The following is a 26,248-nucleotide window of genomic DNA, read 5'->3' as shown; positions in this document are numbered from 1 at the left end:
TTCCAGTGCTGCGCACGATGCAGGATAACGCATTGCAGGTTCTGCTTCAGCTAGAGGACTTCCGGCACATCACAGGAAGTGTAACATGTTCCACTGACTTTAATGGCAATTGCGATGAGGTGCGTTAGGTGGAAGCGATGCAACGTGGTAAGTGTAAAAAGGGCCTCAAAAGGCAGGCACCCCATTAATAAAGATGCAATGAAGCATATCACCATCTTTGCCAGTTATGGTAACAGCCACCATTTAAATAGAGCGAACACTAAAATAAATAGCACAATGAGAAGCAGTTACCAAAACAATACGTATTATAGATTGCCCAGCAAACTATGGTGAACCAGACCTCCTAGGCCGAAAGAGACCAAAAAGCCTCCTTACTAAAATGCACAGACTAACCAGCAAGCTCATGGTGACCCAGAACTCATTGGGGTGTGTAAGGGACTACAATGGTGCTAAAACCCCCCTTACTAAGATGTTAAGAAAAACAAAAGTTTGCTTTCCTAAAACAGAAAGAATTTGCGATAATTCAGGTTAGAGTGAGCTCGAGATGTCTCCCAGGCACCACTGCTGAATATATGCAAATATATGCAAATTTTTACTAAAATGCTAGTAGCAATTTTGGTCTCAGCTCCTAAAGGTGGCCATACACTGGTCGATTTGCCATCAGATCAACCAACAGATAGATCCCTCTCTGATCGAATCTGATCAGAGAGGGATTGTATGGCTGCCTTTACTGCAAACAGATTGTGAATCGATTTCATAATGAAACCGATCACAATCTGTGGAGCTGCCGCTGCCTCCCGCCAGCTATACATTACCTACTCCGGCCGGCGCGAGTCCCCTTCTGTCCCCGCGGCTCCTTCTCCTGCTGGGCTCCGGGTTCCGGCTGGCTTTACTTCTTTCTGTCCGGGGAAGTTTAAACAGTAGAGGGCGCTCTTCCCAGCGGAGAAGGAGCAACAGGGACAGTGGGGATATGCGCCGGCGGAGCAGGTAATGTATTGCCACTAGCGTCGGGCATTCGAACGCCGCTATCGACGCACTCCCGACCAGCCGGCGATCGAGCGAAATTTTTCGCACGGACCGATCAACGGGAACGATTGATTTCGGATGGAAATCGATCATTCTGTCAGCGTTTGCGCAACGATTTCACAGCAGATTAGATCAGTGTGATCGAATCTGCTGTATATCGGCGGGAAAATCGTTAGGTGTATGGGACCCTTTACACACTCCTGGGAGTTCTGGTTCACCATCGTTTGCTGGGCAATCTATAACTTGGTGTTTCAAGTCCTACCCAATAGAAGACTAAGGAAGCAGGAGGAAATAAATTATATATAAAAGTACAAATTTTATTAATGACCAAAATACAAACACACATATATGTAAATCTATTTAAAATTGACCAGAACACACAGGTGGGCCACCATGTCTAGGCCAGATGGAAAAATGTAGGGGATCCCCTAAAAAAATATTGATAGTGCGCAATCCATCAAATATCTTAATGCAAAAAAATCCATTAAGATATTTGATGGATTGCGCACTATCAATATTTTTTTAGGGGATCCCCTACATTTTTCCATCTGGCCTAGACATGGTGGCCCACCTGTGTGTTCTGGTCAATTTTAAATAGATTTACATATATGTGTGTTTGTATTTTGGTCATTAATAAAATTTGTACTTTTATATATAATTTATTTCCTCCTGCTTCCTTAGTCTTACATTGATCATATTGAGAAGTCTCAGACTTGTGGAGGATTATCTGTGATAGGAATTTTTAGGACCCATTTGTCTAAATCCTACCCAATAGAGCCATATTAATCCATGTCATGCACTGATGTGGATCAACCAAAAACACTACCTAATAGCATGGAGTACTAAAATGAGAGCATGAAACAGGTGCACTGTAAAGAAGGAACTTGGAATGGATGTAAAAATAAGGCTTATATGCAAATAATAACAATACTGACAATTGTAAAAAACAATATAAGGCTTCGTTTCCACTAGTGCGCTTCTGTCTGCTTTTCAGCAACAATTGATGTGCTGATAAAAAGCGGGCAGAAGCGCACTAGGTGGAAATGAGGCCGCAGTGCCCATATTTAAAAACATGCCCCCTGCAAAATAATTACGTTCTCACCCTTTTAATGTGCGTTATTTATACCGGGGTTCCCCGAGACCCAAAAATTCTCTCTATGGTACTACAGAGGACCTTGCAATAAAATGCAAATGCTAACCCATCAAACTCAGAGGGCTGAACTTTGGCCAACCCCAGACCACAAACCACAGTTCAATTGCTTAACCACTTAAGAACCATGGCCTTAAAACCCCCAAAGACCAGGCCATTTTTCACAAATTGGACCACTGCAGCTTTAAGCCCTCGCTGCAGGGCCGCACAACTCAGCACACAAGTGATTCCCCCCCCCCCTTTTCTGCCCACCAACAGAGGTTTCTGTGGTGGGCTATGATCGATCCCAGGATGTTTATTTTTTTATCAAATATTTTTATAATAAAAATATGTATTTTTTATTTATTTTACTAGCCCTCCCTCGCCCAGCCAGCCAATCAGTGCTATCAGCTGTCATAGGCTTCGCTGTCTTGCCGCCTAGGGGGGACAGCCATGTCACACGGCTGTCCCCAGTACAGCGCTGCCGTGGATCGCAGCACTGTACACAGTAAATAGACTGTGGTTTCACCGTCTAACAGCCTCCTAGTGGCGATCGCTGCTGGGAGGCTGATGACAGAGTTCCGCTCCGTCATTCAAGCGGAGTTGCACGCGATCTCCTACACAACACGCCCACAGGACCTTACACAGATCAGCGTTAAGCGGTCCTGGGGCTGCCGCCGCAGTCCCGCCCATCGGCGTGACGCGGCCCTCAAGAAGTTAAATGAGGAGGCAGGATCACTTTGCTCTATAATTGGTTGGTTAGGGCAGTGTTCCCCAACCCTGTCCTCAAGGCCCACCAACAGTGCATGTTTTGTGGAAATCCACAGAGGTAGTTGATAAGCTCTGCTGAGACACTAATTACCTCACCTGTGTAGGTTTGTGGTTTTCTGCAAAACGTGTACTGTTGGTGGGCCTTGAGAACAGGGTTGGAGAACTGTGGGTTAGGGCATATACTGTCATGTGACTCTTAAAAGCCAATGGGAAGAAGGCGGTAAAGGACTACATCAATGCTCATCAATCTGACTTTGAAGCAGTCCTGACACAGTCACTGGGAATACTGCAGCAAGGCACATTCCGCCTTCAGCTATACAGCTTGCAAAGGACAGGACACATTTACTACATGGAGTATACTGACCCACTTTGCCAACATGAATTACAGAATATAGATTTTGAAAGAGAGAATACACTAGAGTCATTAAAGACAAACAAACAGCACTTTCACCTAACTTCCTGGCCAAAGGCATGCATGGAACATTCTCTACAGACAGAATCCTAAACTTAAAGAACAACTATCTCAAAACATTAAAAAATGTAAAATACATACATATAAACATACGTTTCGCCCAGAGTAAATTACACAATAAATTACTTTTCTCCTATGCTGTCACTCACGGTAAATAGTGAAAATGATAGATCTGTCAGGTTGTGGACTAGTCCATCTCATCATGGGAAAATCTCAGTTATTTCTTTCTTTACAAATGCACTAAAGGGGCCCATACACTGGTCAATTTCAGCCATCGATTGATCGATTTCTGATCGATTCTATAGAATCAATTTGTGTCCGTTTTGATCGATTTAGATGGATTTGATCTATCTAACAGGATCTATCTGGCAGCAGATCGATGGCCCATAGAGTTGCATTGGATCTAATGGTGCAGTAATGCATTTAGATAGATTTCCAATAGATTGCCTAGTAAAATCTATTGGAAATCTGTTCCTAGTGTGTGGCACACATCAGATAGATTACTGTCAGATTCCACTTGACAGGCATTTGACAAATCTATTTGATGGTCAAATCTGCTGTAAATCTATAAGTGTATGACCACCTTTACTGAATTGCAGTTGCTCAGTCCAATTGCCAGAATAGTGTGCAAACAAGTAGGGAAGCTGGCTGACATCTTTGTGTAGATGCTTCCCAGGGAGAGCTTTTGTAAAGAATGAAGTTAAAGACAACTGAAGTGAGAGGTATATGAAAGCTGCCATATTTATTCCCTTTTACAAAAAATACCAGTTGCCTGGCAACCCTGCTGATCTATTTGGCCGCAGTAGTGTCTGAATCACACCAGAAACAAGCATGCAGCTAATCCAGTCAGATCTGACAATAATGTCAGAAACACCTGATCTGCTGCATGCTTGTTCAGGGTCTGTGTTTAAAAGTATTCAAGGCATAGGATCAGCAGGACAGCCAGGAAACTAGTAATACTTAGAAGGAAATAGATATGGCAGCCTCCATAGCCCTCTCACTTCAGTTGTCCTTTAATACTGACAATCGTTCAAAATCAGCTTTTACTAACTACTGTAAGTGCCAGTAAACAAACTCTCAAAATGTCAAAAAGAAAATTCAACATGGTCACCATACAACAAGAAAGGCCAGTGGAGGATAAAATACTTCAGGGGGCCAAAAAAAAAACCTAAGTCTACCACAGACAGTAATGGTGCCGTTCATTTCTGCTATTATTGAACTAATCGCCATAGCTTCAGTACAGCACGCCATCCAATCAGCAGAGGGAATCACTGCGGTTCCTGGTACACAGCAAACACTAAAACAGAACTAACAAAACTTCCACTGAACCCTCTCACCCTACCCACTAAATGTCGTAAGCTCCTTCTATCAGTGGTAAGATGCTGCTGATAGATAAATAAATAAAACTTCCAGGCTCAGTGGCAGAGATAGTCTCCTCTCTCAGGCAGTAGCCCTGCTTATTGATGGACTGCACAAATCCCTACGTACATTTAACAGGAATGCTGCAACTGCTGGGATAAGCATTAGTACACTACAGAGCTATATAGTTGTAAAATTAACTATTAATTAACTTAACGAGCTCCTGAAGTGTGCACAAATAGAATGCCTCTGGCACTATCACTATTGTAATAGCAATAATTCACTGATAGATGTAATCTCCTCACCCGCACACGGTAAAACATTATATATTCCAAAAATCTCTGCCCCCACCCCATTCAGAAAAACATGGTGGCATTTTTCTGAAGACTGGGATATCTTCTCACAGTCCAGCCTCCAGCTGTCTGTCCGCATCCCACCACCAGCACTGCAGCATGTTCATGCGCCATTCCTCTTCAAGGAGGAATCTCGTGCGATTAGGGTGTTACCGCTTAGCAGGGGCAGGCTGCAGCCAAACAGGGCTGGACTGTGCGAAAATACCCCAATCTTTATAAAAATTGTCACAGCACTTTTTCTAACAATGGTGATGGTAATTTCTGGAATATATGGGGTCTGAGTCACTAAACTTTATGCTGTGCTGAAAGTGCAATGGACACAATTGCTACTGTTACGTGCGTTGGTTGGCTGATGTGGTCATCCACAAATGCACTTAACAGGGGCACCGTATACTCTATATGCATTGCAGGCTTACTATTTGTGTAATGTACGCCAAACAATGTGCCTAGTACTTGATTAACTGTACATGCGCTTTGAGTGCAACATAAAGTTTAGTGAATCAGGATCTTTGTTTCATAAACTTCTGAATAGGTGGAGCTGAATTTTGATCAACACAGTCGGCTATGAATAAAACAGGAAAGCGTTAAAAATGCAAATATTTATGGCTGTTCCACATTTCCTGTTGTCAGGACCTCCAGTACTCTAAAAAAAAATAAAAATTAATAATAATAATAATTATATTGCGCTTATATAATAATTATATGGCGCTTTTCTCCTTGCGGACTCAAAGTGCCAGAGCTGCAGACACTACGATGTATCAGTGTAAGGGAGTCTATCCCAAGGACTCCTTACTGAATAGGTGCTTGCTTAGTGAAGAGGAAGAGCCACAATTTGAACCCTGGTCGCCTGTGTCAGATGCAGAGCCCTTAACCACTACACTTTTCAGCCATCAACGGTTAAATACATTTGAGATGGACAAAAACGTGGCATCTTTTGACTGCGGTATCACCTAGTGCAGATGCAGGGCTCTCTGTGGTGCGATCGCTGCGACCTTACCGGAACCTGAAGGATGGATCACTGCCAAAATTTGAAACAGCCGTTACCATGGTCAAAAATAACTCTGTCAGTAATAACAGGTAATTCAATTTTGACTTTTGTCCCCAACAAACATGCCCAGAATGCACTCCATGACAACAGTGGCTTCTGTGATTCTTCTTTTTCAAAACAAAAGCTGTGTCAAGGATGTGCTTGATAAGTTAAAGTGAAGCAAACCTGTGAAAACCTTACGGGAGTTACCATTTCATGATTGCACCATGGGTGGCCTCAGTGTAACTTATTTGCTCTAACAACCTTTTTCTCTATGGAGTGACCTTGAGTTATGAATTAGGCCAGCTCCTTCCAGCCTCACTCTGGCCCAGGGCAGAATTTACCATAAGGCACTGTAGGCATGTGTCTACGGGCGCCCGATGATGGAAAGGCGGCTCAATCCCCTCCCCAAGTGCCTCTCTCCCTCCTTCTCTTTGCAGAGTCCTGAGCAGCACTTAAATTAGAGTTTACTCACCCAGGTCGCAGCATTCCACTGACCAGATATTCCTTTATTCGGGGGCACCTCTAGCTACCTAATACTTGAGGGCACCCGTAGCTACCTATGACAGGCAAGGTAAGTAAGGGAGCAGTGGTAGCTGGGAGAGCCAGCACACTTGCGGTGCAGTTTGTTGGGGGCTGTAGATTAATGGAGGGTGAAGTCTAAGGTGCCAGGACATCTGTGCCTATAGGCTGCTGTGAGGTAAATCCAGGCCTGCTCTGGCCAGCTGTCATCACCTCTAGTCTAGGGACACTAGTTGCAGGATGAATGGGCACCACTGTTCTACTAACCTAGAAAAGCTTTTCCTGAAAATGATAAAAATGCAGCCCAGGGTCTTGTTCTTACTGCCTATAGCAACTAGTCAGAGATCTCTTTGCCATCCACTGCTGTAAAATAACAGAGGCAAATTTCTAACACCAGTTTGCTTTAAATGCATGCACAGATTTAAGGCATGATAATTAGAAGTTGCTTACTGCCTGTATTCACTTTTGCCACAGTTTGGATTAAAAAAGACATCCATTCATCAAGGTCAACCAGGAGAAAAATGAAATAAGGAAAAAGTAGGTACATTTCTCTTCTGCCCTCTCACTTTTTCCAGTTGATCCAGGGGAAGGCAAAAACCCCTTACCAGGCTTGGGCCAATGAACTTTCAAAGGAGGGGGAAAAAAATCATTTTCAGCTCCAAGGGTCAGTCAGATAAAATTCCTGCATCAACTCTGCTGGGATTTACCTTGTAATTATAGCTGTGGCTGTCCTTCAATGCAAGGAAAGCATTCATGCCCCCTCTTTAAGTGCAAATATAACATTTACCATAACTACTTCCTGTGGTAAAACATTCTACATTTATTACTGTAAAAAACAACAACAAAAAAAACAACCCTTCCTAAATAGCATGGGCTGTGGAGTCAGTACAAAAATCATCTGACTTCTAAGTTTATGAAACTATCACCTCCGACTCCAGGTACCCAAAAATTGCTCTGACTCCACCTCCACAGCTCTTTTTTTACTCCATATGCAATCATCATGTCCCTTTTTACTTCCCCCCCCCTCCCCCCCCCATATGCAATCATGTCCCTTTGTCCTATTTTCCTCCATATGCAGATCATCCCAAGCCCGCTGTCTAGGCGTTACTCTGGACTCTGAACTTTCCTTTACAGCCCACATCCAAGGTATTGCCAGATCCTGCAACTTCCACCTCCGTAACATCTCCAAGATCCGCTCCTACCTGTCCCCTGACACCACTAAACTCCTTATCCACGCCCTTGTCATCTCCCGCCTAGACTACTGCAATTCTCTTTTATCTGGCCTCCCCTCTAACCGTACTGACCCACTTAAATTGGTAATGAATGCGGCAGCCAGACTGATACATTCTTCTCACTGCAGCTCCTCTACAACTCCGCTCTGTAAAGCCCTACACTGGCTCCCCATCAGCTTTAGGATCAATTTCAAAATCCTGTGCTTGGCCTACAAATCAGTGCACAAGACCTGCCCGACCTACATCTCTGATCTGGTCCACAGGCACATACCAGCCCGCCCCCTCCGATCCTCCAATGACCTGCGCCTAGTCGCACCACGCATAACTCAGTCACACGCACGATTGCAGGACTTCACCAGGGCTGCCCCTACTCTCTGGAACTCTCTCCCACCAGCCGTCAGACTCGCCCCCACCTTTAATACCTTCAAACAAGCTCTCAAGACTCACCTCTTCACGCTCGCATGCCCCCCTACACCAGCACCATAATATGTTCTGTTAGACCCCCTCTCAAAAGACGCACCTATTGTCTCCACCCCACCCTTTAGATTGTAAGCCTCTGGCAGGGCCCTCCTCCCTAATGTATCCAGCTTGATTATGCAATCTTACTCACAACCACCCCTCTTGTAGACTCGAACAGTCTCTATTTTGACCTATGACACTGTATTGTTATCAAATCATTTGCATGATCTTGTTTTGTTGTGAGTTCCGTATGTTCTACCTGTATGTTAACCCATTTATCTATTGTGCAGCGCTGCGTAATATGTTGGCGCTTTATAAATACAATAAATATTAATAAGAATAATCATCATGTCCCTTTGTCTTTTGTATAGGCCTAGGGGAAAAAAAGCTTATCTGACAAGCTTATGTATTGCCCTCTTATGCATTTATAAATGATAATAAGGTTATCCCTTAGCTGTCTTTTTCCATTTTACAAATCAGGCTAAAGTATACAATTATGCACATCAGTTAAGTTTTGGGTAAAAAACCCCCAAAAACATTGAAGTCAATCATGAAGGAATCATAGGTGTGAAACGTGTAATCTTCTCAAAGGTTTGTTTTACTTTACAGGATTAGGACTCAGGTTTGCATAGGTAGAAACGGTTTAGTCCTTCCAAGATGATGATGTTTTGTGGCCACTTAGAAAAATAATGTTTAGTGGAGTTTCTCTTTAACAAAGCACAATACAGCACAAGTCTATATAAAAAAGGAAGGCCAGGCTTGCACCTGCTGCAAAGAGAATAATGAGCTACACATGAGCCCTCATTTATCTTATTACCGCAATGCATTTCCCAGGCTCCAGGCTCCACAGGGATGTCTCTGCATTTATTTTATGAGTTAAGTTTCCTTCCATCAGGACACGTTCTCCTTGACCATCCCTCACTGCCACACGAATATACGAGGTACGTATATCCACCGACACCTGCAAAAGTTGGGGGAAAAAGCAAAAGGGATTTCAGTCAGTACATGCATAGCAAACATCCTAAAGATATACCATCCACAAAGTACATCAGACCTATAATAGATGCAGAATATGGAACAAAAACATTCAAATCAGACAACAAAAAAGGGCTTCATTTTTTCATACCAGGAAATTCTCTTTTAGGCTCGATTCCCACACAGCAAATGGACCCTATGGAGTAAATAATGTCTGCTTCCACTTGCATTTTAACATGGATCCGTTTGCTGCATCGCAGTAAACAGAATGCAGAGTCCCCACTTGCTGCATTTTTACTGGATAGCAGATGGGTTCGACCGCCATAGGTTTCTATGGGAAACGCAACAAAAAAAATGGAGCAGACACGAAACTGTCCACTCTGAACCGAACAGACCCGTCGCAAGTGGGAACCGAGCTTAAAGAGGAACTCCAGCCTAAACAAACATACTGTCTTTAAGTTACATTAGTTATGTTAATTCAAATAGATAGGTAATATAATCTCTTACCCACACTGTTTTAAAAGAACAGGCAAATGTTTGATTTCACGATGGCAGCCATCTTTTTGTTTGAAAGGAGGTGACAGGGAGCATGAGACACAGTTCCAACTGTCCTGTGTCCTGAGCACCTCTCCCAGTTGCTAGGCAATGAGAATAACAACATAGCAAATCCCATCATGCTTTGCACAGCATCGGGGGGGGGGGGGGGGGGGGGGGTAACAGTGGTAAGGAAAACAAAAAACGTACAAGTGTGTGTGTGTGTGGGGGGGGGGGGGGGTAACAGTGGTAAGGAAAACAAAAAACGTACAAGTGGCCACTAACAGTCCAATTTTTTGCAAAATACTGTAAACCTTCAAGTGATCAGATAATTGTGACTGAATTGGCAGGAAATCAACACTATTGATGTCCCCAATCAACTATGAACGATTATTAAAAGCTATCGTTCGATGCCAATTCTGTTGATCAAAAAAACATTTTTATAATCGTGATGCCTAAGAAGTACAGATTGGTTTATTGATGCTGAGATAATTGATGTACTATAACATTTTATTTTGATCACATTGATCTAATAGCTCAGGAAATTCTTTACCGATAATTGTACCCTTAGTGGGCACCTTAACTGAATCTGCATCAATATGTTGCCTGGCTGTCCTGATCCTCTGCCTCTAATACATTAGCCATAGACCCTGAATAAGCATGCAGCAAATCAGGTGTTTCTGACATTATTGTCAGATCTGACTAGATTAGCTGCATGCTTGTTTCTGGTGCAATTCAGACACTACTGCAGTCAAATAGATCAGCAGCCCTGCAACTGGTATTGTTTACAACAAGGAAATAATTATTGCAGCATTCATATACTTCTTGCTTTAGGTTCCAATTTGAGTACTTAAAGAGAGTCTGAAGCGAGAATAAATCTCGCTTCAGACCTCAGTCAGCAGGGGCATGTGTGCCCCTGCTAAACCGCCGATATCCCGCGGCTAAACGGGGGTCCCTTACCCCCCGAAATCCTCTCCGAACAGCGCATCCCCTCTTCCGCATAGAGGCAAGGCTAACCGCCGCAGCCCTGCCTCTTGCGCGTCTGTCAGCGCGTATTTCCGCCTCTCCCCCGCCCCTCTGAGTCTTCCTTCGCTGAGAGGGGCGGGGGAGAGGCGGCGATGCGCCGCTGATAGACGGCGCTGAGAGGCAGGGCTGCAGCCGTTAGCCCTGACTGAAGAGCAGCAAAATCTACGACCACGGTCGTTGATTTTGCAGGGGGGGGGGGGGGTGTTAGGGGGTCAGGGACCCTCATTTAGCCGCGGGATAGCAGCGTTTTAGCAGGGGCACACATGCCCCTGCTGACTATGAGACAAGAAGCGAGATTTATTCTCGCTTCAGTGTCTCTTTAAAGGAGACCCCAGGTTAAAATAAACGAAAGAAATAAACGATTGCATCTATCTTCCTTCTCCTAAAAATGACTTTTTAACATATTCCAGTTTTATTTTATGTTTAAATCTACTTTTTAAGTTTCAACTGTTTTATTGTCTTTGATCAATGACACATTAATTGAAGTATGGCAGAGCTAAAATCTATGAACTATTGGCCCTTTTTATCTCTTTCCTGCTCTCAGAAGCAATTTTCTGCTAGGAAAGTGTTTTATAGTTGGAATTTCTTATCAGTGAGGGTCACACTGTAGTCACTTCCTGTCTGAGTCAGCCACTTACATACCTGATAGTTAACTATTTCAAGCAGAGAAAGAAAAAAAAGGAACACAGCATAGTTATTTGTGTGCTAGGAACAGTACATACCCATGTCTATCTCATCATGTCACCTCGGGTATCCTTTAACCACTTGAGCCTATCTGGACGAATATGTTCGTCCAGATAGGCTGTGCAGCTGCCTGAGGCGCGCAATTGCACACGCTCCCACTGCCTGCCATTAGCCCACAGATCAATGAATGGGAATATAATTTGCCATTCATCGATCTAAGTCCCCCGCAGAAAAACAGACGGCCTCTTATCAGAGACCGCGGTCTTTCTGCATAAAAACAAAAAAGTTTCCCGTCTTCATTCTAGTTCCTGGAAGCGTGATCGAATGCTTCCAGGACTTTTTGACTGTGGCCATCTTGTGGCCAAATAGTAAAATTACACCCACACCCATTTTTTATTAAATAAATACATTATTTTACATTTAAAATTAGCTGTTTACCTCCCAAACCAAACATAACCCAAATAAAAATTTTAATAAAAAAATAAATACAAAAATTACAATTAAAAAAAAAACAGAAACCACATAAATAGTTACCTAAGGGTCTGAACTTTTTAAATATGCATGTCAATGGAGTATATTAATGTAATTAAATTAAAGTATAGGCTTGTAAATAGTAATGGACGCAAATTGAAAAAAATGCACCTTTATTTCCAAATGAAATCTCGGCGCTATACATTGTGATAGGGACATAATTTAAATGGTGTAATAAGCGGGACAAATGGGCAAATAAAATACATGGGTTTTAGTTACGGTTGCATGTATTAATTTCACACTATGATGGCCAAAAACTGAGAAATAATGATTTTTTTCCATTTCTTTCTTAATCTTCCTTTTAAAATGGATTTAGAAAAGAATTAATTCTTAGCAAAATCCACCACCCAAAGAAAGCCTAATTAGTGGCGGAAAAAACAAGATATAGATCAATTAATTGTAATAAGTAGTGATAAAGTTTTGGCGAATGAATGGGAGGTGAAAGTTGCTCGGATGCATAAAGTTAACAACACTGTAGGCTGAAGTGGTTAATGTTTGAATCTGTAATATGTTCAGGTAAGTCTCAAGCAAATCTGCTTTGTTTTTAAGGAGCATGTGTCACTGGGCGGCTGAGATATCCATCGACTGCAGGAACTATAGTCATCCCAGCAGAGAGTTTATTAGCAGGTTCTATCTATGGCGTTATAGTCAATATATAGATTTCATGTCCCTGTATTATTTTCCTGAAAACCGCACAATTCCATAGATATACTACGGCATGCTTATTATATTCTGGTGTGAATAATATAATTTCCATCTCCACCTGCTGACAGACCGCCTCCCCCACGTAATATACAGCAAGCTGAGAGGGAGTAATTTCTTTACTCCAAAAGCAAATTGCCATTATTGTTTGTAATAATATAATGTGGTAGCGTACCCCATGCTGTTCAACTATAACTACTAACATGATTACATGTTCAGCTTTCTATGTCAATAGTCTCAAATCTCTCTTGTTTTTTTAATTTCAAATATTGAAAGCACAGGAAAAAGTAGAACCTGTTTTTTGGGTTTTTGTTTTTTCGTTGCCAGTGCACTAGCGGCTTTTTTCTACTGGGCATGCATGGACCTTACTCGCGCATGCCCAGTCCGTATGTGATTGCACGCAGCGGGAGTACAGCCACAAGAACCACATTTGATAATCTCTTTTTGAATATATTTAGAGAGTCCCTGTGCCAGAAGAGTGGGCTGCAGCAGGATCCAAAAAGGCTATGGGCTATCCAGAGGATAACCACTACTAAGTATTCAAAAGTTATTGTTATTTGCTTCAGTTATGCTTTAAAGTGTACCAGAGATGAAGCACCCTCATGTATTTTACCATATAGATCAGTGAGAACATTAGAGAAAACACCTACCCTGCTCTCTGTTTCATTCTTCACTGCTCAGCCTGCTTCTAATCAGCCCTGCTAAAATCCCCCACTGAGCATTCAGTCTGGCTTTGCTCAGGAATAATTATAGCTGAATCATTATAGCAGAACCACAAGGGGGCGGGCTTGAGCTTGAAAAGACATCACAGAAGACAGACTCCGCTATAAAGATTCCTGAGCTAAGCCAGACTGAATGCTCAGTCGGGGATTTTATCAGGGCTGATAACAAGCAGGCTGAGAATGAAACAGAAAGCAAGGTAGGTGTTTTGTCTAATGTTCCCACTGATATATATGGTAAAATACATGAGGGTGCTTCATCTCTGGTACACTTTTTAAAGTGTACCTGAGCGCGGATTTTCGGTTCGGGTTTGCTTTAAATCTCGCCAACAAGGAAAACAGCAACAAATAAAACCAGTTTTAGGGCATGTTTAAACTACATGCAGATTCTGGATGCAGAAAAAAACTACTCCAATGAATGCCTATGGGTCTGTTTCCACTAAACGCAATTTTTCCTGATGCAGTAAAATTATGGATGGCATGTTGCAGATTTCTGCATCACATTATGAAGCAGAAAAACTGACTCCAATGAATGCCTATGGGCCTGTTTCCGCTAACGTTTTTATTGTATGGGAAAACAGATGCATGATGCAGAAATCTACATCAGAAAAAATGTGTTTAGTGGAAACAGGCCCATAGGCATTCATTGGAATCAGTTTTTCTGCATGCAGAATATGTGTGTAGTGGAAACAGGCCCTAAATAGCCACATCTAGAAACCTGAATGCAGAAAAACTGATGCAGAACTAGTGGAAATAGGCCCTAACGGAATGGGGACAGTTGTAACCTCTGTTAAGTTTTTATTGCAGTCTCTCATTCTTTGTCCCTGTGACCACCAGGGTGATTGAAGTCCATGGCGTTCTCAGGGACAAGGAATTAGGGTAAATCCCAAAAGTGGAGACAGAATTGGCAGTAAAAAGTGCTTTTAACCATTTTCTACATGGCTGTTTTCATAGAGCTGGGCTATAAATGGCAAATAATAAAAAAAAATCCTGCATGCTGCTCTTTGGTGTGCTTAGTGGTCTCTAAATAGAATGGTGGGTAAACAAACTGCTTGGAAAATGTACGAGAATGCATTGCCAGACAAACTACGCTGAACAAGCTGCGCAGGGTGGACGGCCTTGGTGTTCCATGTTAAAGGAATACTGTAGGGGGGGGGGGTGTCGGTGAAAATCAGTTGAACGTACCCGGGGCTTCTAATGGCCCCCCGCAGACATCCTGTGCCTGCGCAGCCACTCACCGATGCTCCGGCCCCACCTCCTGTTCACTTCTGGAATTTCAGACTTTAAAAGTCTGAAAACCACTGCGCCTGTGCGGCCGTGTCCTCACTCCTGCTGACATCACCAGGAGCCTACTGTGCAGGCACAGACCATACTGGGCCTGCACAGTACACTCCTGGTGACATCAGCGGGAGCGAGGACATGGCAACGCAGGCGCAGTGGTTTTCAGACTTTAAAGTCTGAAATTCCAGAAGGGAACCGGAGGCGGGCCGGAGCATCGGTGAGTGGCTGCACTGGCACAGGACGTCACATTATCCCATTTTAGGTTGTTTGAGATGGTGGACCCTGAACCTTCCTCTTTATATTATACAATAAAGTGGAACTGTAGTGAAAATAACGTAATGAGTAAAATAGCTTTTTATGTTGTACAATATTATATTTATAAATTATAAAGACACTTTCTGCCCCTTGAAAAATGTTTTCTGCTCCTGATTTACTTTCTGAAACTTATCACAGGTGGCAACAACTTTAGTCCTGGTAGGAGATTGCTGCAGAATATTTGTTTCCAAAGAGTTCCACAGCCAGTACAAAATATACCAGTCTCCCTGAATGGAGGGGGAAGAGTTTTCACGTAGCTAATCAGCCTAGGCTAAACATCACTGGAAGGGCAGGGCTACATACCAATATACAGCAATTTATAGAAACCAGGACAATTACCGTAAATGTGCATATCCTGAAAACTGTACAGCGTTCAACTATATGTCACTGCAGTGTCACTTTAAGCTGTGCAATCGCATCACAGTGCATCTGCCATGTGTAGTGGAATACCGACCCTAGAGAGTGTTGTGAACATTTCAAACATAAGGTGCTTTATGTTCACTGCATGTCCTTTCCAGGTGCATTATGTCCTTTGCATTTAAAAAAAATACACAGTTGTATGTCTACCACTTATGGCCCATACTCACGGGCAGCAAATGTTGCCTGTCGCCAGCACACGTGAGCGTGTGGGCGACAGCTCCTCGCCAGGTCCCTCCGCGTACACACACGGAAGAGGGACCAGCGGCATGACGGAAGCTGTCGCCGACGTTCCTCCTCCCCCCGCCGGAAGCTCTGTGTACCTCAATGGAGGTTGCTGTCGCTAGTCCGCGTACTCATGCGGACTAGCGACAGCTGCGGCGGAGTTGCGGCGGCGACTGTCGCCAGGCGATTGAACTTTTCAATCGCCTGGCGACATCAGCGACGGGCGACAGTTCGGGGTTCGCACCCATTGCGGGCGACAGTTCGGGGTGCGCACGGCCCATACTCACGGGCGACCTGTCGCCGCAACACGCGCGCGCCGCGTGTTGAGGCGACAAAAGTCCCTCATGAGTATGGGCCATAACACTCTTCATACTCCTTTGTGTCTACCCGAAGCCATTCTCCTTATCTTGGCTAAATGAGTGTATTGTGCCCTCTGCTGGGAGTCCCACATATCACCTCTCTGTGTCTGGATACAGGCTGCATACAGCTGGGTGAACAAGCTATGTATTATATGATGCATATTAAGTCCAAATTACCTGCCTGCCTTTCATCACATCCTTGGGGACTGGCACTTTAATTTCCAAGTCACTGTAATCCTGCGACCAGATGTAGTTTTTCCTCACTGCACCATTGTAACTGTCAGAGTCCATCTGGAACTCATCTTGGCTCCTGGTAGAAAACAAAGGCATTATTAGAGCTGACGTGGAGGTATTGCCTGTATGAAAAGCAGACAATAACAACAGTAAATTGAGTTCCGGCTGTCATTATTCTACAGCAAATTAGGAAAATAAAAAGCCAGCAAAAGACTGGTAAGAATAGACAACCCTTTCCATTTACTTTCCTGCTTTTCTAATATATTCACAGTATGAAAATGTTCTTTAATCAGACCTCTGCAGTGTCTGTGTACCATCTTCCCTGAGACAAGCCCCGGAGTACAGAGTATATTGATTACACTCATTTTCTGAACCTTCCTCATTACATTATACATTAAGCTTCTGACTCACTTATATGACTCAACGTATCTGCAGCTATAACAAAACGTTTGGCCAAATAAATTTTTCAAACATTATCAACAAAATGAATCTGTGCTAGTCAAAACAACCTGGCAGCCAACACATCCCTGGCATTAACCCTTATTTAGGGGGTCAGAGTACCGACGTTATATGGTTGCTGGATGCGCAAATCACTTTCTGACAACTATGAAGGATGAATATGAACATGCAAGCCTGGTGGTGGATGGTGGAAAAGGAATAGATACAGAAGGAGGTGGTCTTCTACTGCATGGAGGTGCAGCCGAGGCTGCCCCAACACAAATGTAGGTTTTGCATGCGTAAACAAAAACAAAAAAAAACCCTTACAATAAAATACAATACAATCCCAGAGCAAACATGTAAAAATGGCTGAACTGACAGCAAACCAACCAAGGGGTCTTTACTTCCCCCACTGGTTCCACCACCATACAGAGGTTGACCCCAGCCATGCCCCCCCTCCCCCAGTAACCCCTGTACTCCAATAATAATAATAATAATAAAAAAAAATCAAAAAAAAATCACCACTGCACATTACGACTAGCCGAGTAAGAAACTCTGACCAGAAAAGATAAAATGCTTCTCGTTTTCCTTTACTCCCTTTTAGTAAATACATCTTCTTAGCCAACTTTCTTCCCTTCTTCTTTCCTTTTTGCTTACGCCCTTACTACTCTTAGGTTTGGGCCCTTACCTTCTCTCCTTTCCTTCCTCTTTTTCTTGTTTCCTTTCTATCACCAGCTTTGCCAAATTTTTTTGTGTGTTGCATATATGGGTCAATGAGGCAAACATGCTGCACCCAGGGACACAGGCGCATGGTAAAGGACCACTGTCACAAAAATGTAAACACATACAGATAAAAAGTATGTTTCTTCCGGAGCAAAATGAGCCATAAATTACTTTTCTCCTATGTTGTAGTCACTTACAGTAGGTAGTAAAAATCGGACAGAACCAACAGGTTTTGGACTAGCCCATTTCCTCACAAGGGATTCTCAGGGGTTTCTTCATTTTCAAATACACTTAGTGAATGGCAGTTGCTCCGTCCAACTGCCAAAAAAGTGTGCAGTGAGCAGGGAGGCTGGCCGGCATCATTGTATAAATCTTTTTCAAGGAGTGTCTTTACATAGGATAAAGGCCATGCTGAGAATCCCCTATGGAGAGATGGACTAGCCCAGAACCTGTCAGTAATGTCAGTTCTACTACCTAGTGTTTTCGCGACAGTGGTCCTTTAAGTAATGTTTTTTGTAATTCGAGCTTAGGTAATGCTGAAGTCCCCCCCCCCCCCCCCTAAAAAAAAAAAAAACTACCACCACTCTTTACTGTGGGGAGTTTGTATTGTGACTTAATTTAGGCTCCAGGTATAATGTTGTATTACTGATACTCTACTATTGGCTTGCCTAACATCCCCCCCCCCCCCGCCTATTTCATTATTATTTAGTATTTATATAGTACCGACACCTTCCGCAGCGCTGTACAGAGTATATTGCCTTGTTACTCAACTGCCCCGCAGAGAAGCTCACAATCTAAACCCCACCATAGTCACATCTTAGTATGTATTGTGTAGTGTATGTATTGTAGTCAAGGGCCAATTAAGGGAGAAGACAATTATATTATTTGTATTATTTTGGGGAGTGGGAGGAAACCGGAGTGGCCAGAGGAAACCCACGCAGACCCAGGGAGAATATACAAACTCCGTGATAGATAGTGCCCTAGCCTAGCTGGGATTCTAACCAATCCGGGCAATATCAGGCCTCATTGCAAAGGGTTTTCTTTTCATCATCTTTTACTTTTTTGTCAAATGAAATACAAACTTAAATTTTCATAGATTTTTTTGTTCCATTATATTAGCTTCATCTTTTAAAACTGTCCCATGATGATAAAAGATTGCTATGTTCACAAATGAGAAATAAAAAAAAAAAAAAAAAAAGAACACAGCTTTACGTGGGGTGTATATATATCTTTCTGCACAATGGTAATCAGAGGGTTTACTTTCACCGCCTCTGTATTTTCTAAATGAGAGCCGCTCCCTCAGTTCCTGACCGTTAATGTCACAGAGGGACACACAGCCAGCTCATCCTCTCATTCACTTGTAGGCGACGAGAGACCAGATAGCAATTCAACACCTTTACACTTCTGTGAAATCCGCTCATGCTGGGTCAGCTCTTCACATAGCTGCCTTATTAACACAGTAAATCATTCTCTGCAAACCCCTGACCGCACAGGCGCTCACAGTATGCCGGAGACACATCCTATGCATCACTGCCCTATGCTGGCCAGAATTAAAACATGATTTCCATTCATAATCCAATCCCGCTGAAACCCGTCATTTACCATTTCCTTACTCTGCACAATCTTCTAATTAAACTGTATTAAACATTTGTATCTTCTACTCAAATGAATCCAGGTTGACATATATTTATTCAGTGTAGCTGCGCTATTTCAGGCCTGGTGAAGAGAAGTTCTTGGGCTGTCCGCAATACAAAAGGACGGGTCTCACTCATCTCTGCATGAAAAGTTTGATATAAACCTTTATTATACAGGGACATGCTGAGTAGCCGGGACAAATCTTATTTTATTTAAAATGGACAGTTTTACGCACATCTGTTTACCTTACCAACTATACAAGCTATATTAGCTCATATTTACAGAAATATAATGTCCAGGTACCTTTTGCAAACCCCATAATGCTGGTCACTTGGTCGGTGGGCCTGGTTTCAAAATCCTTTGACTCAGCTTACTGTATATGTAATAAGGCTTTTTTTTTGTATTTCTTTGCATGTGCCTTTCTTTCAGGCTGCAAAGCAACAAAACGAATATTTTTGAGGGGGCAATTCTTTTCTATTCCCATTGTCTCTGGAAGTAGTGAAAATGTAGACATGACATTTTTACTGTGAGCTCATATGATCAGTTTACACCAAAGCTTACCAATGTTTAGGGCCATTTCACTTCACTTTTGTACCCATATTGAGCCCCTTTGCTCGGTATATATTCTCACATGGAAATCATAAGTGTGTGGGGAGAGACGAGGTGGATGCTTACATCCTTTCACTGTCTTTCTGCATTCTTGTTTAAAAGCAGGATTATACTCTGACATAATATTCAATAAAAAAAAAAAAGTGTTTTCCTACTTTTATCCTTTTTATTACCCACACAGTTATCATATTTGTTTTTGTGCACAAGTATTATCGTCTGCTTACAAATTACAGTTTATCTGCTCTGAAAGCTGCCATTGCACAGCTGCTGTATTTATATATTACAATGTATTTAGTGAGGGTTCTCTCCTGTTTTTTCCCTTCTGCTAATCTGCAAGCTGAAGCACTGCCAGAAATGTTTATTAATTGTGGCTGATAAGGAAACAAACAAGATAACATAATAACTGCCTCAGCTTTGGCTTCATAAGCTTCCCGCTGATGAAGAAAGTGTTCTGCTACCAATTTTTTTCTGGTAGTAGGTTTTATGCTGTAAAAGAGCAAAGAAGAAATGCATTCATACCACTTTAAGAAAGTAAAACCAAACTACAGATCCTTCCAGAGTAATGTCAATCAGGGCTACCTAATCCCTTGAATTATTGAATATACAGTATCTTGTGTGTACACATTTCATGTTTAACTTATTTGAATTTAGGGATCCGCATTATACTGTGTTTTTCGGAATATAAGACAGACCTTTTCTTCCTCAAAGAGCATCTTATATTCAGAAGATACGGTAAAATGTTGTGCAGAGTGAGCAGAAAAGCTCCTACCTGATCCTGTCGCCACTCTTCTCTCCTTCCTTGCTCCAGTCCTGCTGATAGACGCGCTACTCTTCTCCTGCAGCTATGGATATAGCATACAGTGCAGCCGCCTGCTGCTATACAGCTCCAGGTCCTCTGTTCCTCGTGGCCTCCATGCTTCCTCGTTACTGGTCCTGTTACTGTAACACCAGCGGTGCTGCATGTCAGGGGTGACCATGGTGCATGTGCGCCGCTGGTGTTACAACAACAGGACCCATAATATGGAAGCATGGAGACCTGGAGGAACGAAATACGTAAAGCTGTATAGCAGCAGGGGCTGCAGTGTATCGCTATATAAACAGCTGCAGGGGGAGAAGAGGAGCGTGTCTATCAGCAGGACCGGAGGGAGGGGGAGAGGAGGGCAGCGGCAGAATCCGGTAAGATCAGTGAGTACTGAAGTGTTAGTGTAGGTGTACAGCAGTGTAGTGCATTAGTGTAGTGTTAGCGTAGTGTGGTTTAGCTTAGCTGGTGGGGCAGCAGGGGTTAGTGTAGTGAAGATTAGAGATAGCTTGAGGGCAAATGGTCTAGACCAGGCATGGGCAAACTTGGCCCTCCAGCTGTTACGGAACTACAAGTCCACAATGCATTTGCCTTTATGAGTCATGACTGTGGCTGTCAGACTCCTGCAATGCATTGTGGGACTTGTAGTTCCTTAACAGCTGGAGGGCCAAGTTTGCCCATGCCTGGTCTAGAAAATGCTCCTGCACCATAGATGCACCAGTTTTAGTATTTTTTTGCCCTGATTTTCGCCCTCTTAACCAAGGCATGTCTTAAAGTACGAAAAATCCAGTAGCTACAAAATTTGCTTTTTTTTATGCTAACTATAGGTGTACATTAGAGAAAATTATGTATTGTACACACAATTTGTGAGAAGCAGCAGCTTTTCTTATGTGGATGAATTTACATGACAGGAGCACTTCCTTTAACCACTTAATGACCGCCCACTGCACAGGGGCGGTCAGAAAGTGGAAGCCCTAAGGACTGTTGTACGCACAGAGGCGGCGGTCCTTTTAGTGGCATGGGCGGAGCGATCACGTCATCCGTGACGCGATCCTCCGCCGGTGATTTAGCCTCCAGCCCGCCGGCCAATTAGCAGCGCCGGCGGGCGGAGGAATACCGAAATTCCGCCAATTAAAGTGTATAAAGCACTTTGTTAGGTAAACAAAGTGCTTTATACACGCTTCCTCCTCGCCTCGTGGTCTCATTGTTCCAGAGCCCACCAGCGAGGAGGAAGCAGTAGTGAGTATACACCACACTTTTTTTTTTTGCACACAGCCCCCCTAATCTTCCACCCCAGCCTTCAGACCCCCCCCCCCCCCCCCCAGATCACCCCAGCAGACCCCTGCCAGCACCCTTGCACCCCTCTAAAACCCCCACCTGTCACTAACTATCGACGCTATTCCCTAGATTAGGTCCCTAACTGCCTCCTAATCACCCCTGATCCCCCCCCCCCTACCTTTAGATCACCCCCAGACCCCATCCCAGACTACCCCCCTGTATACATCTGTATAGAGCTAGCTTACCCCCTGATCCCCCTCTGATCACCTGTCCATCACCCCTCAGCACCCCCACCCATCAGAGCAGACCCTAACTGCCCCGCGGGGGCAACCGATCACCTGCCCAGACCCTCGATTGCCCTCAAACCCCCCTCCTGATTACATCCCCTGTGCATTGTTTACATCTGTCCTCCCCAGCAATCACTAACTGATCTTCGATCCATGTCTGCCTCTCATCAGATCAGGACTCCGTCTGCCCCGCGCGGGCTCCTGATCAAGCCCCCACACCCTCAAATCGCCCCTCAGACCCCCCCTAATCACCTTCCGAGTGCATTGTATTTGACTGTGCTGTGATTGTATTCGATTGTGCTGCAATTGTATTTGATTGTCCCGTGATCTGCTTCGATTGTCCTGTGATTGTTTGATTGCCTCTGAGACCCCACTTCCCGCCACCCCCAACCCCACCCTCCCCCCCACCACCACCTTCCGAGTGTATCAGATTTGCTTGTGCTGTGATTTGATTCGATTGTGCTGTAATTGTATTGTGATTGGCTTTGATTGTCCCGTGATTGTTTGATTGCCTCTGAGACCCCACTTCCCGCCACCCCTAACCCCCTCCTCCCCCCCCCACCACCACCTTCCGAGTGCATCAGATTTGCTTGTGCTGTGATTGGATTCGATTGTGCTGTAATTGGATTTGATTGTCCCGTGATTGGCTTTGATTGTCCCGTGATGGTTTGATTGCCTCTGAGACCCCACTTCCCACCAACCCCAACCACCACCCCACCACCCCCCATCACCTTCCGAGTGCATCAGATTTGATTGTGCGGTGATTGGATTCGATTGTGCTGTAATTGTATTTGATTGTCCCGTGATTGTTTGATTGCCTCTGAGAACCCACTCGCCACCACCCCCAAACCCTCCCACCCCAGATCATCCCCCTGTTACTATCTTAGTGATCTAAAAACAGTGATCAGTGAAAACTGACACTTTTTTAGTATCACTAGAGTTAGCAGTTAGGCCAGTTAGCTAGACCCCTTTGTTAGGGTCAGTTAGTGCCCAGCCCACTGCACCACATTCACTGATTAGTCGCTGATTAGCGCCATCACTGTCGCTAATCAGCATTGGTACTATATAGTATCTAGTGATCATTCCTGATCGCAGACAGATCTATAGCAGTACATTAGGGTCACCTTAGTGTAGGCTCCACTAAAAACGCAGTGTTTACCCGATCAGGCCTGATCGTTCGCCCGCACTTGCGTTTAGCCGCCCCACTGTAGTGACAGATTTTTTTTTTCTGATCACTGCAAAAACACTGTACACTAGCTGTGGCGCTGTAAAGATCAGTTTTGATTTTTTTTTTTAATCAAAACTCAGTGACCACAGCCTTCTACCTCTCAAATACTCCCTTTTGCTAGGTAGATGCTCTTTTTTTCTGGGTAGTCTCGGAGGAAAACCCCATAAATTTAGCAGTCCACAATGGCAAGAAGGGGAATTTCCGATGAGGAGGTATACAGGTACATGGACCATTTGGATGAGAGCGTTTGGGAAGACTCAGCCGACGAATCATCCGGGTCCGAATTTGAACCTGTGGAAAGCAGTGGTTCTCTGACCGAAAGTGATGACGAGGTTTTGGTCCCGGCTAGAGCCAGGCGTACCAGACCCCATGTCGTTAGACAGCATGTGGCGCAGGATGCGCCTCAAGGGCAGCAGGGTGGTGCTAGCGCTGATGTGAGTTTTCTTGGTGAGGCAGGCACCAGCAGCGCAGCATCTCCTGGACTTAGTACCGGTACTTCCGTAGACCCTGGTGAAGTGGTGAGCGCCAGCATGGAAGTTGAAACTGGTACGGTGGCACATGCAGTAGTACCCCCGTCGCAGCCACCAAGAAGAAGACAGGCCCGTAGTACCCATAGACTCCCAGAGGTGCTGGCAAATCCAGATTGGCAATCCTCTGATAACGCCGCACCCGTAGTGCCCCCTTTCACCGCCCAGCCTGGAGTCCAGGTGGCGACAGTTCATCTAGGAACGGCCCTAGACTTTTTGCAGCTGTTCATCACCCAGGCTCTCTTGGACTTAATTGTGGTTGAGACCAACCGTAAAACCACACAATTCATCACCGAGAAGCCGGATAGCAGCTGTGCCCAGTCTTTCCGGTGGAAACCAGTCCAAGTTTCCGAACTTAAAATCTTTTTGGCCCTTATCCTTCACTTGGGACTAATGAAACAGAATGTATTGCGGTCGTATTGGTCTACGAACCCAGTACATCATGTTCCCTTGTACCCTGCTGTCATGTACAGGACACGATTTGAGTCCATCCTGTGCTTCCTGCACTTCAATGACGACAAAACCAGTCATAAAAAGGACCACCCTGCTTATGACCGGCTCCACAAAATTCGGCCCCTCATAGACCACCTGTCATCAACATTTGCAGATGCTTATACCCCTGAACAGAACATCTGCGTAGACGAGTCCCTCTTACGCTTTACCGGGCGCCTTGGCATCAAACAGTACATCCCAAGCAAGCGCGCCCGGTATGGACTGTATAAGCTCTGTGAAAGGGCCACAGGCTATACATGTCATTTTAGGGTCTATGAGGGAAAATACTCAAAATTGGAGCCGGTCGGATGCCCTGACTACCTGGGGAGCAGTGGAAAGGTTGTGTGGGACTTGGTGTCACCCTTGTTCCAGAAGGGGTACCATCTTTATGTGGACAACTATTACACAAGTGTGGCCCTCTATCAGCACTTAAAGTTAGAAGGAATCCGATGCTGTGGCACTGCGCGGCCTAGTCACCAGGGCTGCCCCCAACGGCTCATTACCACCAGACTTGAACGGGGGCAGAGGGCCGCCTTGCGTACTGACGACCTGCTCGCGGTGAAATGGAGGGACAAGAGGGACGTTTACTTTCTGTCCACCATTCACACAGACACGACAGTCCAAATTCAACGGGCAACTGAGGTCATTGAAAAGCCCCTTGTCGTCCACGAATATAATGTCAACATGGGAGGGGTGGACTTCAATGACCAGAGGTTAGCGCCCTATTTAATTTCCCGGAAAACAAAACGCTGGTATAAGAAAGTGTCTTTATCTGATTCAATTGGCAGTTTACAACAGCTTTGTTCTCTACAGTAAGGCTGGGAGAACTGGATCTTTCCTTCAATTTCAGGAACAGATCGTTCTGGACCTCCTGTATCCAGGAGGTGCCAGAGCCCCCGCCCCCCCCCCAAATGCAACTAGCCGACTGCATGGAAGGCATTACGTCTATCAGCTTCCGAGCACCCCAGGTCAACGCATCCGAAGAAAACGTTGTCGTGTCTGCAGCAGTGCTAGAAGGACTGACATCAGTTTTTATTGTCCCAAATGTCCTGACCAGCCTGGCCTATGCCTAGGGGAGTGTTTTGAGAGGTACCACGAGCAGGTACACTATTAGAACCTAGGGAACTCCAGACACAGGAGTAGGCACACACTCAGTGGTATTTCGCTCATTGTCCCAGGGCGAGGAGAGGTAAGCTTGAAAACCAAACAAACAGGTAAGCATAAAAGTCGGAAGAAGGATCGGTTTCCATGCTTGATATTGCTGATCTGTGCTGGGTTGGCGATATAAAACGGCATGTTTGAATTTCCCTTGAGTGTGGACACCCCCGGTTTATATGTGATTTACTTTGGGCCTATGATGATACTTAATGCCACACAGAGTCATCTATATTGGCAGGCATATTGCTGTATACTACAGGCATAATGCTGTATACTAAAGTTCTGAGGCCCAGTCACATAAGTTGGTGGCTCACCCTGAGTGCAGGGTGGCAGGGGGTGTCTCTCTCCTGAGGTTATCACTGCCATTGATGTGGAGGAAGATCTGCCATTGATGTGGAGCAAGGTATGTTTGCCGTTCATTTTTCCTTTCAGCCCAGAGTGCGTTACCCATATACCCAATATAAGGAGTATAGCAGAAACTCCTAATACTGGCCATACATGTAATGATTGCAGAGACCCTAAAATGCCAGGACAGACTCCACAAATGACCCCATTTTGGAAAGAGGACACCCTAAAGTATTCTGTGAGGTGCATGGTGAGTTCATAGAAGATTTTAGTTTTTGTCACAAGTTAGCAGAATTTTTTTTTTTTACAAAGTGTCATTTTCCGTTAACTTGTGACAAAAAATAAAATTTTCAATGACCTCACCATTCCCCTCATGG

At 44.3% G+C, this 26,248-nt stretch overlaps 1 protein-coding gene across 1 annotated transcript in view; it reads right to left on the bottom strand.

The window, feature by feature from the left end:
• NUDCD3 (NudC domain containing 3) overlaps positions 1-26,248 on the bottom strand; it is a 45,639-nt gene that overhangs the window by 7,241 nt on the left and 12,150 nt on the right. The window contains exons 4-5 of the mRNA XM_068274776.1: positions 16,296-16,428; positions 9,168-9,311 (exon numbers count right to left, since the gene is read on the bottom strand). Coding sequence (XP_068130877.1) covers positions 9,168-9,311; positions 16,296-16,428 — 277 coding nt within the window. The remainder of the gene's footprint in view (positions 1-9,167; positions 9,312-16,295; positions 16,429-26,248) is intronic.

This window comes from Hyperolius riggenbachi, chromosome 3 (genome assembly GCF_040937935.1).
Source record: "Hyperolius riggenbachi isolate aHypRig1 chromosome 3, aHypRig1.pri, whole genome shotgun sequence".
Lineage (NCBI taxonomy): Eukaryota > Metazoa > Chordata > Amphibia > Anura > Hyperoliidae > Hyperolius > Hyperolius riggenbachi.
The sequence above is the reverse complement of the archived record's forward strand: the minus strand, read 5'-3'. Positions and strand labels throughout refer to the sequence as shown.